Source organism: Myotis lucifugus, unplaced genomic scaffold (genome assembly GCF_000147115.1).
Source record: "Myotis lucifugus unplaced genomic scaffold, Myoluc2.0 scaffold_368, whole genome shotgun sequence".
Taxonomy (NCBI): Eukaryota; Metazoa; Chordata; class Mammalia; order Chiroptera; family Vespertilionidae; genus Myotis; species Myotis lucifugus.
In genome coordinates, this window is record NW_005871416.1 from 636,975 (window position 1) to 653,504 (window position 16,530).

General features: G+C 45.8%; 1 protein-coding gene across 1 annotated transcript in view; it reads left to right on the forward strand.

The window, feature by feature from the left end:
• Window positions 1-399: 399 nt before the first annotated feature.
• The window catches only part of ZNF804A (zinc finger protein 804A), a 43,105-nt gene continuing 26,974 nt past the window's right edge, over window positions 400-16,530 (forward strand). Inside the window, exon 1 of the mRNA XM_014466931.2 lies at window positions 400-462. Within this exon, the coding sequence (XP_014322417.1) occupies window positions 400-462 (63 nt within the window). The remainder of the gene's footprint in view (window positions 463-16,530) is intronic.

Below are 16,530 nucleotides of genomic sequence, written 5' to 3' on the forward strand. Positions count from 1 at the left end.
CTATACTAGTAAATATTGATGAACAGGCTAATCGAAGCTTCCATTTTAAAGTGATTCCTTAACCTTGTATGTCAGTGCTTGGGAACTATTAAGTTTATCCAGCAAAATGCATTGCACGGTACACACACACACACACACACACACACACACAATCAGAAGACACATGATCAGGTAGTATCCTGTACTAGGAGCCCGGTGCATGCATTTGTGCACCGGTGGGGTCCCTCAGCCTGGCCTGTGCCCTCTCACAATCTGGGACCCCTCAGGGGATGTCAGACTGGCAGTTTCCACCTGATCCCCGGCAGCCCAACATCCCCATCAGCAAGCCACCGCTCGCACCCGCTGATGGGGATGTAGTAGTGCATGAAGCAGCAGGCGGCCAGGGAGGAGCCCACACCCATGCCGGGCGCCGCACCACTCCTGCTCACCCTGGCCCTGCTGCACCTGCTCCACTGCCGCTCGGTAGCGCTGCCACTGAGGTGGGAGGGGCTTGTGCTGCCACAGCGGCGCTTGCCAGCTGTGAGCCTGGCACCTGATGTCTGTCAGTCAGCTGAGTGGCACTCCCGCTGTGGGAGCGCACTGACCACCTGGGGGCAGCTTCTGCATTGAGCATCTGCCCCCTGGTGGTCAGTGCACGGCATAGCAACCAGTTGACTGGTCATTCGGTTGTTCAGTTGCTTAGGCTTTTATATATAGATAGATCAGCGGTTCTCAACCTGTGGGTCGTGACCCCTTTGGGGGTCGAACAACCCTTTCACAGGGGCCGCCTAAGACCATCGGAAAACACATATATAATTACATGTTGTTTTTGTGATTAATCACTATGCTTTAATTATGTTCAATTTGTAACAATGAAATTGGGGGTCACCACAACATGAGGAACTGTATTAAAGGGTCATGGCATTAGGAAGTTGAAAACCACTGAGATAGATAATAGAAGCCTAATATGCTAAGTATCCGACCATTCAACCAGTTGCTATGCCGCACACTGATCACCAGGGCAAATGCTCCAACTGGTAGGGTAGCTTACTGATGGGATTCAGCCATTGGGACTGGGCTAGACAGGTCAGACATGCCCTGGAGCCCTCCCCGGCCCCGTTCATGCACGGGTGGGGTCCCTCGGCCTGGTCTGCACCCTCTTGTAATCCAGGTCCCCTCGGGGGATGTCGGAAAACCGGTTTCAGCCTGATCCCTGCAGGCCAGGCCGAGGGACCCCACTGGTGCACAAATCGATGCACCAGGCCTCTAGCGGTAAATAAAAGAGAAAAATATAAAATTATTATATGATGTTACTACTTTTATTTCTTTTCATGATTATCTTTATTGGCTAGCAAAATGAAAAGAAGTTCTATTTCTGAAAGTTTCTACTTCTGCCTGTAGTTCAATTTACTGTTACTTTTTTCAAATGAACGTATGAATGGGGCCACAACGGCTCATCACAGAGCCCATCTGCAACTAGCCTTTGACGTTGAGTTTCCAGGAAAAGATTTTCCTTTTTCTGGACCCTCCTCCTTCTCTCTGTTCTTGTTCTCCGAAGCTCAGAATAAGCATAACCGTTTTATTTGCATTGATCACCTGGCCCGCATCCCAGCCAGCTTCCCGCCAGCCCTCTAGCTCATGCTCAGATTTGTAGGGCTGCCTTTCCCCCCAAGTGTGACTTCAAATTTGTGTTCAAAGTATTTTTTAAATATATAAGGTGGCTCCTATTTTAATACAAAATAGTCACTTCTTTATTCTATTTGTTAAATCTTAAGTACCTTTCAAAATAGAATCATCATGGAAATGGAAGATAATGCATTTCTAGGGAATGTTTTTGGAAAAGCAATAGAAATCTTATGATGCACAGAGTAACCATTATGAAATAAAGTGTACATTTTGTTATTTTTATATCCCTCCCTTTTAGGACAAAAGGGAAGGAAATAAAATACTGTATAAAAGCCCTTAAGTACAATGACCATTTCCCTGCCTTCCCGCCTCCTTCCTGTTTTCCATCTTCTGCTCTCTCTCCCCGTGATTTTTGGGTTTATCTCCGACGAGGAAACTTCCTCCCGGATCAGCTTCTCTAGTTTTTCCTGTAGGCCCGTAGCTCCTGCTTGGAAATGTGAGCATCTCTTTAGTACAAATGTTAGCATCTGTACTCTTTTCCACGGCACCTTGGCAGCAGCGCGTCTAGGCTCGGGGGCCATTCATTTCTCCACGGATGGCATCGCACGGCGCCTCCTCTGTGTGGGCTCCAAGCTGCCCCGTGGGGGTTACAGGGGGTGGTTCCTGAGTTTCTGAAACATCAGCCTCCTCCTCAGCAAGGCTGGATTGCCCCAAGACGTCATTTCAGCCCGGCCAGCGTGGCTTGGAGGTTGAGCATTGACCTATGAACCAGGAGGTCGGGGTTCGATTCCCAGTCAGGGCACATGCCCAGGTTGTGGGCTCGATCCCCAGTAGGGGGCATGCAGGAGGCAGCAGATCCATGATTCTCTCTCATCATTGATGCTTCCATCTCTCTCCCTCTCCCTTCCTCTCTGACATCTATATATAAAAGAAGTCATTTTAAAACAATCACCTCTTTTAGGTGGAGTAAAGTTTCGCCTATTTCACAATGTTGCCAGAAGTGGAGCGTCATTTTTCCAGTTCTCTTTCAAAGTGTTGCTTTCTAGTGACATTTTTATCATAAAATCATCCATTTGGGTTATTAGAAACTTATGATTACAAAGGTTCACAATGACACACAAATGAAAGTGTGCTCATAGAAAGCACTGCTTCACGTCTCACGTTGGCTCAGCGCTCTGGGTAAGGTGAGCTGCATTGTCTTCTAAGCATTGGAAGCAATCTCAATCTGATGCCTACGATGGCAGTTCTAGGAGAAGGTTACCTTTCAAGCTTATTTCTAGCAGCAAGACATTTTTGCTGCATGAAATGTTAAGTAGGTGGAGAGGTATAGATAGGTGATAGATAGATAAATAGATAGGTAGATAGATAGATAATAGATACAGATAGATAGATAGATAGATAGATATAGATAAATGATTGATAGATGATAGATGATATAGATGATAGATGATAGATAGAGATGATAGAAGATAGATGTAGATGATAGATATAGATAGATGATTGATAGATGATAGAGATAGATGATAGATGATAGATAGATGATAGAGATAGATGATAGAGATGATAGATGATAGATAGATGTAGATGATAGATATAGATAGAAGATAGATAATAGAAAAATAGGTGATTGTATGGATGGATACATAGGTACAGAAATACATAGATAGATGATAGTTTGATAAATCTGACATTTCTAGGAAGACATGTTCTGTACTCTGTCCTACATTCATAATATACATGTGGAGAAATCGCATTAAAGATCTGCTTGCAGACTCTTCCTTCTCCTTGTAATCTCGGAAAAGCTCCTTTCCTTTTGGAACATCTAAGCCGTGGGGATGGGTTTACTCTCAGCCACTAAATGGCTGAGGAGGATCTGTTTGCCCAACGTGGCAGCAGGTGTGTGATGCTGCGTTGGACTCACACAGACTCTAGACCAGCGGTTCTCAACCTGTGGGTCGCGACCCCTTTGGCGGTCGAACGACCCTTTCACAGGGGTCGCCTAAGACCATCCTGCATATCAGATATTTACATTACGATTCATAACAGTAGCAACATGACAGTTATGAAGTAGCAAAGAACATAATTTTATGGTTGGGTCACCACGTGAGGAACTGCATTTAAAGGGCCAGAAGGTGGGGAACCACTGCTCTAGAGTAAGAGCGTTCTCCGTGCTCCACGTTTACCATTTGGTGAATTGAACGCATTTTGTGTAAATTTTGTCTTCCTGAGAGAAGTGCTGTCAGTACATTTTTCTCCCCCTGAAATTATTGAAATTTATTTCCAGTTCCTTCACGCTCCATATGCAAGAAATAGCTGCTTAATTGTGACCCTATCAGGACTGTTTGCCTTTCGAAACAGCAATGTGATAAGTTCTGAGGCCGTGGAGCCTGCACACTCCATGGGGGGGGAGGGGGGTGAACCTGACCCGGGTGCTGAGTGGAGCAAAGTCGACAGAGCGGGTCCCTGAGGTGGGCTCCGCTGCCCGTTCGTCCTCCTGACCCTCCCCCTGCGTCCTCCCTTGTGATGGGTGTTCGCTGTGTAGACGCTGGTTCTCCTGTGAAGATGCTGTTGCTCATAGAAACCCATGCACCCTTGGCCGTTGCCGTTCTTGAGTGTCTGTCCCGTAAATAAGACTCGGTGCCTTAGCTCGCGCTGCCGTAACAAACACCATGGACTGCGTGGCTTAACCAACAGTTTATTTCTCACAGCTAAGTCCCAGGTCAGGTGCCAGCAGGGCCCGGGGCCTGTGGGGCCCCTCTTCCTGGCCCCCCTCGCTGCCCCTCAGGTGGTGAGAGGGCCTGGGGTCTCCTCCTGTTTTTACAGACGTCCATCCCATCGCGAGGGCCATTGTCATGACCTGATCTCACCACAGTCACCTCCCAAAGGCCTTGTCTCCCGACACCAGCACATTGGGGATCAGAGCAGCAGCTATGAATTTGGGGGGACACAGCCATTCAGTCCACAGCACCCCCACATTCCAGCAAGTGACCCCCAAGCTTCCTTATCTTCACTTTACCCGTTTACTTGTCTAAGTTTGCCAGGAATACTGTTCCTGAACGAGTGCTATGCCACCAAATATGTGTATACCAATCTGCATAATGTCATAGTAATTTATTATAAAAATCAAAAGAGCTTTTCAAGGCTGAATACTCAGTATTTTAAGTGCGCCTAAGTGCAATTCATGTAACTCAGTACTATTAAAACAGCCTCCACATTTGGATGGTGTCATGTGTCCCTGATAAGAACAGCTTTTCATCTGTTAAAACCACATGCATCATTCCCGTCATTGGATCTCATGATATTATTGTGAAGGAGAGAAATGTATTAATATTTTATGAAATATCAAGTGAAGGAAGTCTACTCTTTTACTAAGTTCTCTGTGGACCTTTCAAAGGTCAGACCACATGGAAGCTGTTAATCACAAATGTGTAAGTTTAATGTACACCTGTCTGAACTTGGCAAAAAGAAAGGTTGTAAAAGACATCGGTACGCATGCAGAGAGAGGTTTAGACGTGTGTATGTGGTGGCTGCTGCTCGGACTTTTCTTGTGTTTTATTACCTGGCAGTTTGGGATGTGCTGGTGAAGTATTCTTAGAATTCCCCTTATGTTTTCCTTATGATTAGGCTGGGATGGTGGGTTTGGGGAAGAAATGCCGCCAAGCTAACCTGCTGTTTTCATCACATGAAGGCCACATGCCTCATTAGGACTTTTCTCCGTGGGTTTTGTCTGGTGAACTGGCTGAGGTGGTGATGGTCAGGTGTTCTCACCTCCTGCCCTTCAACATGGTCCTCTTTGGGGGGAAAAAAAAGCTACTAGGCACAGCCTATACTTAAAGACTTGGGGGGGGAGGAGAGGGTTATGTTCTGCCCCCGGTGGGTGGAATATCTGCCTAAACGATTGCTAATTGTTCTGTATATGAGATTTGTGTCTTCTCCCCATTTGCTCATTGAATCACTTAGAGCAGCGTAAGCTCATTAATACTTACTTTGTGCTTTGGGTAAGAATCAGTCTTTCTTTTTGTTGCTCATATCACTGCACTTTGACCATTGGGCGCCCTTCTGTTGGTTGCTGTGTCTCTGACGTGCTCCCATCAATCATTGTGGGGGCTTCGTTGGCCTTCTGAGCGCTTGCTCACTTCCTGTCTCTACAGCATGCTCCAGCTCTCCTTAGCCGTCTGGGCAAGTAGGCATTGCTGTTGGTTGTCATTGCTGCTTGGCCTTCTCAGAGGACACAGCAAGGGAATGTGTGTGTGTATGTGTGTGTGTGTGTGTGTGTGTGTGTGTGTGTGTGTAACGTGTAGATATACACACATCTATATGTATTTCTGTAAGTAGCCATCCATCTCTGGACTAAGCTAAGCGTCGCTTATGCTGCCGTCTCTAACACTGAGCTGTTCCTCACGGTCGTTCAGGCCTCTCCCATCAGAGGGGAACTTGACTCCCATCATTGACACATTTATTTACTCGTTCAGCTCCAACATGTAAGTGTAGTTGGATCCTTGTTGCTAGCCCATCGCCCAGTAGGAAACACCTCTATCATGTAGAATACAGTATATGTGTGCCATGTCTTTTGCTTTTAGTCTTAAAGATTGAACGCCATTAAAAAGTCACCTGGGACCTGTTCCCTGCCCCTCGCCCCCTCAGGGAGGTGGTTTCACATCCGTGTTACAGTTCGGTTGTTTTCTTTCTTACACTCGACGTTCCACACTGCGATTCTCTCAGCCTCCAGTTAGAGTTTTTATGTCCACATTAAAATTCACTCTGTGCTGTACAGTTCTATAGATTTAGATAAATATATATTGCCATGTCTCCACAATTACACTATTGTGCAGAATGATTTTACGGTTCTCAAAACCTTCCCAGCGTTCATGTGTTCAACCTTCAGCCCTTACTCTGAGCAAGTGGAAGCCACTGATTTCCCCCTGTCCCTTTAGCGTTGCCATTTCTAAATGTCATTTAATTGTAACCGAATGGTAAGGACTTTCTTAAGAAGACATTTTTTTCTGTTTCAGCAAAGAGTACTTAAGGTCCCACTATGCTGATTGATGGCTTGATAGCTCATTTACTTTTATTGCAGAATTCTATTCCATTGTGCGGCTGTACCACATTTTTTTATCCACTCACCTCTCGAAGGACTCTTGTTTGCTGCAGGTTGCAGCTACTATACATAAAGTTTCTGTAAGCATTCACGTGCAGGGCTTTAGTTGACGTACGTTTTCAAATCAATTGGGTGAATATCTAGGAGTCTGATGTCCATGTCACAATCCTAAGGTAACGGGTGGGTTTTCGAGGTCATTGTCACCTGGTTTCCTGAGTTTCTGTTCCATTTCATGTTTCCACCTGCAGCAGATCCAAGCACCTCTCTCTCGGAACCCTTCCAGCTCTTGGCATTGTCTGCAGTTAGGATTTGAGTCATTCTAATGTGTGGTGGGATTTTAAGATTGTTCTACTTTGTAATTTCCTGTCTTTAAAAAATATTTTTATTGATGGCAGAGAGGACGAGAGAGGGAGAGAGAGATAGAAACATCAAGATGAAAGAGAATCATGGATCGGCTGCCTCCTACACGCCCCCTGTTGGGGATGGAGCCTGCAACCCAGCATGTGCCTTGACCAGGAATTGAACTGTGACCTCCTGGTTCATAGGTCGACACCCAACCACTGAGCCACACCAGCCGGGCCATCACTAATGACTTCTAAAGGCCTTTAATGAACGGCACTGGATAGGGAGGCAGGTCCCGAGCAGCTCAGAGTAAACCAGCAGGGAGTCTCCAGCGCTGGCAAGGCTGGGCTGCGGGCCGAGGGCCACTCCCATCCACCACAATCCCTTCTTCCTGAGCCCACGTCTCTAGTGGGATTAATGGAAACATTGCACGTAATCGAATTTCAGCATTGGAGTACGTACCAGTTTATTGAAATAATCATGGTTGTGTATTTGATTTGGGTGAAAACATTTCATCCACTTTTTTGAGGGAACAGGTTTTTTAAAACTTGTCTTCCTCAGAGAAGCACTTCAGTGATGGTTCGACAAGTGCTCCTAATTGATCATCAGTGGGATGATGAGCAAGCATTTTCTCAAGCAAGATAAGATAATAGGACAGAGTGCTATGGCCTCTATGATGATAGGATGTGTATGTTAATATGTAATATTTTAATATTAATATGCAATATTTAGCATCTTTATATTTTATGTATATATTGGCCAACGTTTTTTCTTAAAGAAGCATTTAAAAATAAACATATTGTACTAAGGCTGAGTTCTAACATGGATAAAGATATATCTTTTTCTCCATGAAAAATTACATTTGCCCATAGATTGTTAGTGACTAAAAAGGAAAATAAAGCTCAAATATATTAAAGCCTTTATTGAAATAGAACAGAAATTACATTCATATGTTCGGATGAAATTCCAGTGAATTATCAGACGTCGTGAAGGAAATGGTGTGTTTACCGTAGTCTCCTCACCCTTATCCGTTGTTTGTTTTCTGTGGTTTCAGTTACTCACGATCACCTGCAGTTCAAAAGTATCACATGGAAAATCCCAGAAATAAACTACTTATGAGTTTATACTCATAGGCTGTCCTGAGCAGCGGGATGAAACCTCCAGCTGCTCTCTCGGTCCTTCCCGGACTTACCTGGTCCCACACCCAGGACACTGGGCTTCAGTAGACTTTTTGGTAATCAGATCGGTTATAAGATACTATGAGCCACGCCGGCCGGGCTGAGTTATTGTTCTTAATTTCTTACTATGCCTAATGGATAAATTAAACTTTAACATGGGCATGTACAGGAAAAAGACATAGGGACATAGGGACATACCTCCCGTGGGCGAAAGGGAACTATTGTGTATGTTTTGCTTTCAGTGATGAAGAATCAGTGCAGTGGTTCTCAACCTTCCTAATGCCACGCCCTTTAATCACAAAAACAATATGTCATTATATATGTTTTCCGATGGTCTTAGGCGACCCCTGTCCAAGGGTCATTCGACCCCCAAAGGGGTCTCGACCCACAGGTTGAGAACTGCTGAATCAGTGTGAGTCATCTTATAACTCAATGTTACCTGGGATTTTTTTCTAGAAAGTTCCTGTCTAATGTCATATATGCTTTCCCTTGAATATCTTGAGAAAACGTATGCTACATAAGTACATTAGATCTAAATCAGAAGCAAATAAAGCATTGCAGCATTCGCTGTAATCACATTACTATTCCTGGAGTGTAGCCGAAGAATGCCAGAAAAATAAATCGCAGGACACAAGCCTCAGGTGTCAACCTGTCGCCATGTCACAGGGAAGGTAGTTATTAAAGTCATTATGTTATCACTCCTCCCGTGGGGCTGCGCCAATTACAGCGCCGGGGTAATTGCCTGCCATTTTACTCTGAGCGAAAGAAAAGGAAGAGGAGAAGGGGGTGGGCAAAGCTGCGTGCTTGAAAGATACCTGTAAAGGCTTCCTTCTTATCAAAATGTAATAAAAGCCCGGCCAGTGTGGCTCAGTGGTTGCGCATCCACCTATGAGCCAGGAGGTCACAGTTTGATTCCCCGTCAGGGCACAAGCCCCGTTTGCGGGCTCGATCCCCAGTAGAGGGCATGCAGGAGGCAGCCGATCCATGGTTCTCTCTCATTATCGATGTATCTATCTCTCTCCCTCTCCCTTCCTCTCTTTCTAAAAGTTAATGGAGACATATATTTTAAAAATGCAATAATTCTCAGTGTGACTATTGTAGATAAGAATACTTGTGTGTTGAATTGAGATTTCTTCTTTGTCTTTACAATCAGGAATTTAAAAAGCACCTACTTACCTGCACAGCTGGAGGAAGGGCTTGGAAATGCTAAAAACAAAATACAGAACAGCCAACTTGATATGAAAATCCCACAGATTTTTTAAATCTGTTGCAACAATTGATGATGAGTAGGATTGTCACTGCATGCGGCCTGCGGGCCGCGAGTTTGACATGCTTGCTCGAGCATAACCTGTGTTGTCTGTAATTAAGTGTCCGATATAGCAGCGTAGCCAGGAAAAGCACTTATTAAATCACTCCGCTCTCCGGCTGCTCCTGCTGGCCTTGCAGATTTGTGCCGAGATCAATATTACTTAATGAGAAACAGCAAAAAATAGACATGAACTCAATCTTAGATTTAGAATGCAAGTGTGAATGTGGAGTTATAGTGTACTTTGCTTTTAATCATTTTTCATTTTATATTTTTATTTAAAATGGAATTCTATAATTAGATACATGTATGTACATTTATAGTTATATAAAAATGCATTTCCTTTAAAGTGAAGAATTGTTAATTAAAATGTAACATACCTAAACTGTATGGTAAGAGTTTAAATCAATATTAATGTTAACTGATTATATAAGGCTAACAGGTAGTTCAATATAGATTTCTTTACTTTTACTAGTAATTTAATTAAGTATAATAGAAGTAATAATTTGAAAAACTATATGTTATAAGGTATATAGTCTTTTGTTTTTTGCCATGTTTATAATATAGATTATATTTTTATGTTATACTATGCTTTATAATCATTTAAGTACATATTTTCCCTCCTCATGAAAAACTAAAACTGTTGGGGTTTTTTTTTGAAAAACACATTTTTTATCAGAAGTGATTCTAAATAATTAAAATTTGAAGAGAAATTATATACAGAAAGAAATGTGAAGCCCTTATAGTTAAAGCAAGATATCATCTTGAAATCTATGTTCAGTTTTAGAATAATATAGGTATGAAATTATGGGTTATATTTTAGTGCTAAAGCACACATTGTGTGTGTTTTTAAATTATTTAAGGAGATTATATTTCAAAACACTCTTAATTTGGCCATAAGTACACTTTTATGGCTGAAGAGGGATTAAACACTTAACATTTGGAGCTTTAACTAATAATCAGATAGGAACGTGAAGCCCACATTATTAGTAAAGAACTTGGTTTAGCCCTGGCTGCTGGTAGCACAGTTGGCTAGAGCATTGGCCTGATACCGCTGAGGCTGTGGGTTCGGTCCCAGGTCAGGGCACATAGCAATGAATGCACAGATGGGTGGAACAGGAAGCCCGTGTTTGCCCTGGCCTGTATGGCTCCGTGCACCAGAGCTTCGGCCTGAGCACCAGAAGGTCACGGGTTCGATTCCAGGTCACAGGCAGGTACCTGGTCTGTAGTTACCTGCCCCCATCGGATGGGTGCAGGAGGCAACTAATCTCTCTCTCTCTCTCTCTCTCTCTCTCTCTCTGCCTGGCTCTGTTTATTTATATACTAGGGGCCCAGTGCACGAATTCACGCACCTTGAAAGGAACTGTGGGCCACGAGGCTGCAGTGGGCACAGGGGCGGGTCTCGGCCCATCCTCTGTGCCCCCCACCCAGCCCTTCCTGCCACGGCCCCCGGTCCCCTGTCTGCTGCTGCCACTGCTCCCACACGCTGAGAGCGCTGGCCTGGCTCACATCCACTGACGGCACCGAGCAATTGGTGCCGGCGCCAGGCACCAGCAGCAGGTGTGAGCAGCAGCTCCAGTGCCGGCAGTGGGTGTGAGCGCCAGGTGGGACTGCGGCGTGTGGGAGCAATGAATTTTCTGTAACCCAGGCGCCCTCGCTCACCTGCTCCACCATCCCGCTGCGGCTGATGCCCACTGTGTTCCATGCACGCCCCCTGGTGGTCAGCACACATCATAGCAACCGGTCGTTCGGTTTTTCAGTTGTTCCCCTGTTCGGTCTATTTGCATATTGTGGTTTTATATATATAGATACAGTTTAAACTATTCAGTATTTTGATTCTTCTGATACTTTCACGTCTTTTGCTTTGGAAGTAGCAGGAGTAATGTATAAACTCTTAAAATGCCCGAATTCCTTTGCAAAATGTGAATATAAAGCATTGAGGTTTTGGATGACTCTTCCATTAAATGCCCCTGTGAATTAAAATAATAAAATGAATTAAGGCAATTAATTCTCATAAATGTCCAACTTGAGTCATGTGTTAGGTGAACACATATTAGTTTTTGTCCATAGACCCAGATGGGCAAACTGGGCCCAGGAGCCGCGTCTAACCTGCCAGCGGGTTTGGGAAATGGTCTTATTGAGGCACAGCCGTGGCCATTTGTCTCCGTGACTGCCTGTGGCTGTTTCCCCGACAATAACAGCGGAGAGGAGTTCCACTTACTGTCTTCAGGGTTTGTAGCCTCTGCTATAGATGGTTATTGTACCCGGTCATAAGATGCATCTGGATCGCAGCTGATGAACCAAAATGTTCAGTAATCACCAGAGGCTCACCCCGAGTTATCTGTGCTCATGGGGGTACCTTGCCCTCAGCGCCCACATTCAATGAGTCGTCATGCAGTCACATCAACACAAACAGGCAGCCACACTGTTGCTGTTGTGTGGTTTGTTTGTTTTTTTAATTTGACATGTAATCGGGGCAGTTACATAACTGTTCATTGTGATAATCGTTATCGGTGTTTCTTTCTAAAATTGTAAGTATTCCTATTCCCGTAACATTGGCCCAATATACTAAACATCATTCTACTATCTGAGTTTCTACCAGAACTAGAGGCCCAGTGCACAAAAATTTGTGCACTCGGGGGGTCCCTCAGCCCGGCCTGTGCCCTCTCGCAGTCTGGGACCCCTCGGGGGATGTCCACCTGCTGGCTTAGGCCCGCTCCCTGGGGAATTGGGCCTAAGCTGGCAGTCAGACATCCCTCTGGCAGCCCGGGAGCCCTCGGAGGATGTCCACCTGCTGGCTTAGGCCCGCTCCCTGGGGAATTGGGCCTAAGCTGGCAGTCAGACATCCCTCTGGCAGCCCGGGAGCCCTCGGGGGATGTCCACTTGCCAGCGGGGAGCAGGCCTAAGCTGCAGTCAGACATCCTTAGTGCTGCTGAGGAGGCGGGAGAGGCTCCCGCCATCACTGCTGTGCTTGCAGCCATCAGCCTGGCTTGTGGCTGAGCAGAGCTCCCCCTGTGGGAGCGCACTGACCACCAGGGGGAAGCTCCTGCATTGAGCGTCTGCCCCCTGGTGGTCAGTGTGTGTCATAGTGACCAGACATTCTCAGTGGTTCTGCTGTTAGGGTCAGTTTGCATATTACCCTTTTATTATATAGGATAGAGGCCTGGTGCACGGGTGGGGGCTGGCTGGTTTGCCCTGAAGGGTGTCCCAGATCAGGGTGGGGGTCCTGCTGGGGTGCCTGGCCAGCTTGGGTGAGGGGCTGAGGGCCGTTTTCAAGCTGGCCATACCCTCTTCAGGGTGGGGGTCCCCACTGGGATGCCTGGCCAGCCTGGGTGAGGGGCTGGTGGCCATTTTCAGGCTGGCCACGGCCGCGGGCTGGAAGCAGGTATCTGGGATTTATTTATCTTCTATAATTGAAACTTTGTAGCCTTGAGTGGAGCTCAGGCCTGGCAGGGCAGGCGGGAAGCTTGACTTCCTCCATTGCCGAGAGCAACCCAAGCCTCCTGCTCGCTCCAGCTCCATGGCCACCACCATCTTAGTTGGGTTAATTTGCATATTCACTCCCAATTGGCCGGTGGGCATGGCTGGTGGGCATGGCTTGTGGGTGTAGCGGTGGTATGTTCAATTTGCATGTTTCTCTTTTATTAGATTAGATAAGGTATGGAACACAGTGCTTATGTGCAAAAGTCTCTGGAAACGCGTCTTTATATGTAAAGAAAACCTTAAGTGTCCAGCAGTTCCTCCCTCACACGGTATCACTTTATTCTGACTCTCACATTGGAGACGACGAAGGAGGCGCTGGAGCTGCAGGCGGGTGTCTTGGGGGCAGGCACTGCAGGGTCACATTTGCAGTAAAGACGCTGTTTGCACATTTGTCAGATGTGCCACATGGGGAGGGCAGCCTGTGGCGGTGGCCAGTGATGCCTCCAGGTCAGTGCCAGGACTCAGCCAGGCCCCCGTGAGGAGCATCCCCTTTGTGGATAAGAAAGGACCCAGCATGGCCCGTGCCCAGCAGGCAGGCTCCCCCTTCCTTCAGAGTCAGCGGCACACAGCCATCTGCTTTCCCAGCTCACAGGTCAGCTGTTTGGTTCCATTTATTGGTAAAATGAGTCAAGAATAAATGATGCATGAAGCAGCCTGACAGATGTCAGACAAGAGGGGGGTGGGAGGGACTGGGTGAGAGAAGGGGAAGAGACTAGCCAAAGAGACGGAGAGAGCCCGTGGACACAGGCAGCACAGAGGTCAGGGGAGGGAGGAGAGGGCGGGGTGGGGTGGAAAATGGGGGACATCTGTAATAGTGCCAACAATAAAAATAAGTAAAATAATCAATTTTTTAAAAAAATCTCCCCTTTAAAAAATAATAACCACTTCTTTTCAGTCTTGAACCACACAGGTCAAATATAACTGGACATGTGCGTGTCATGATTTTCTAGGCACCTAATCTCTGATCGACTTCCTTTCCTTTCCCTTTCATTTTACTAAAAATTACAGAGCAGAATACGAGATGCAGTGTTAGACCACCATCACATTACAGATTAAGCACCCAGTTTAGTATTACTGAAGCTTTGTAGATCTCAGCCTGTGCCTTCCTATTTTAATAATAAAACAGTTCACGACATGGCAATCCATGTGTCACTTTAGGAGTTTGCTTCCTCGCTCTGCAGATTAATGTGGCGGAGAGTCACACACAGAATTGCAATCAGGTTGTGAGTCCTGAAGAAGCGCGGAGGACTTGCCCATCACGCCGTCGCTGGGGAGCCGTGCAGTTCGGGGCAGAGCGTTCTGTTGTTTTGTGCAGGTTGAGACACAGCTTATACCGACATCTAAGTAAGAGGCAATCAAGACCCCCGAGTTCTAACAGCGGGTGGCAAACTACCGCTGTCCCTTCCATTTCTGTAATTGTATGTTTGGGAAACTTTTTCTGTATTCCTTTTCATACGGGTTTGAATATCAGCTCCTGGCCTTGCGGGCTGCATGACATACATGTCTTTGGCATTCTAAGGCCTTGTTCTTTCTCGGAAAAAGAACTAAAACACAATGAACAAGAAGCCCATGTTTGCCCTGGCCTGCATGGCTCCGTGGTTGAACTTTGGCCTGAGCACCAGAAGGTCACGGGTTCAATTCCAGGTCACAGGCAGGTACCTGGTCTATAGGTTCCGTCTCTGCCCCCATCGGATGGGTGCAGGAGGCAACCAACCAACCATCTCTCTCCCTCCTTCCCTCCTTCTCCTTCTCCCTCCCCCCCTTCCTGGCTCTGTTTATTTATATATATAACTCAAACTATTCAGTACTCTGATACTCTCACGTCTTTTGCTTTAGAAGTAGCAGGAGTACTATATAAACTCTTAAAATGCCCAATACCTTTGCAAAATGTGAATATAAAACATTGTTGATTATGGGGCTGTTTCCCTGCCCTGTTTGGGGCTATTTTGTTGCTGTGGTTCATTCCCTCTCGTTCTCCAGAAAACGCAGGCAGCATTGCGTTACTCTGTCTGCTCTCCTTGGCGGCATAACAATAAATAAAGGTAAATGCGTAATACAAACATCTACTTGGGTAGAACGAGGCACCTTTAAATCAAGCAACCCCTCCACCGTGCCAATAACGAATAAGTCAGCCCCGGTATAAACATTCAGTCAGATGAACTGCACGTGCGTGTGGTTGGGAGGTGAATCACATTCGCAGAACTGGATGGAAGACTCAGAATTCTGAGAGTTCGCTGCCAGGGAAGAATATCAAAACCACATTATTGCGGGTTTTCCTGTATTTCCACATTCATCTTAACCAGGAAATTATAGAAAGATCAGTTTTTAAAATTAGTTTGCAGATTGTAGGCACTCTAGCAGCCTCTACGCGAATAAAAAACAAAAGTGCAAGGTTAGCCTCTCACCCCAGGTGCTGGTGTGATCTGTTTGGGGAAGTGGTATGTGTTCTTGTAAAGTCAATGCAGATGAGAAAACCTTTACAAAAAACTGTCAGATGTTCCTTCTTGAATCACTCAATCAGGATTTCTCGGGAGAATTAGGATTTGAGTTGGGTGTTGAAAATTTAAATTTAACATATGGAATTTAAATTGCTAGAAAATAGGGATTTCTGGAAGGAGAAACATTGTGACCTATTTTAGTTGAGAATCTGGCCATCTTAGGTGAAATTTTGCCCAAGTTGAGTTTTTTAATGAATATAGTAAAAAGTACCAAGGGCAAAATTAAAGGACTGATCAAGGATCTTTTTAATTTTATTTTTAAATATATTTTATTGATTTCAGAGAGGAAGGGAGAGGAGGAGAGATAGAAACATCAATGATGAGAGAGAACCATTGAGAGAGAATCATTGATTGAGCTCAAAACCTGGGCATGTGTCTTGACCGGGAGTTGAACTATGACCTCATGGTTCATAGGTCAACACTCAACCACTGAGCCATGCAGCCCGGGCTAAAATGTTTTATTTATCTTAATTTTTTATTGACTGGAGAAAGAGAAACATCAATTCATTGTTCCACTTGCTTACGCATTCATTGGTTGCTTCCTGTATGTGCCCTGGCTGGGGATCAAGCCTGCAGCCTTGGTGTATGGGATGATGCTCCAACCAAGGACGCTACCCGACTAGGGCTGTAATGATTTCTTACGTGTGGTTTAGTGTCATCCGACCCCGCTGAGCGCCACCGGGCTGTCTCCCAGCATCCTCCACATCCCCCGATGCTAACCAGCCGATACATGTCGCAGGTTCCCACACACACGCTGACCGTCCTCCTGGCGATGCCTGTGTAGGTTTTCTTCTTTCAGCCTTTTCTATTGTGTCCCATTGAGAGTGAGCCTCCCACCCTGGCTGGTGTGGCTCAGTGGATAGAGTGTTGACCTGCAGACTAAAGGTCCCAGGTTCCATTCCCCGTCAAGGGCACAGGCCCGGGTTGTGGGCTCCATCCCCAGTGGAGGGCGTGCAGGAGGCAGCCGATCAGTGATTCTCTCTCATCATTAATCTTTCTATCTCTCTCTCCCTCTCCCTT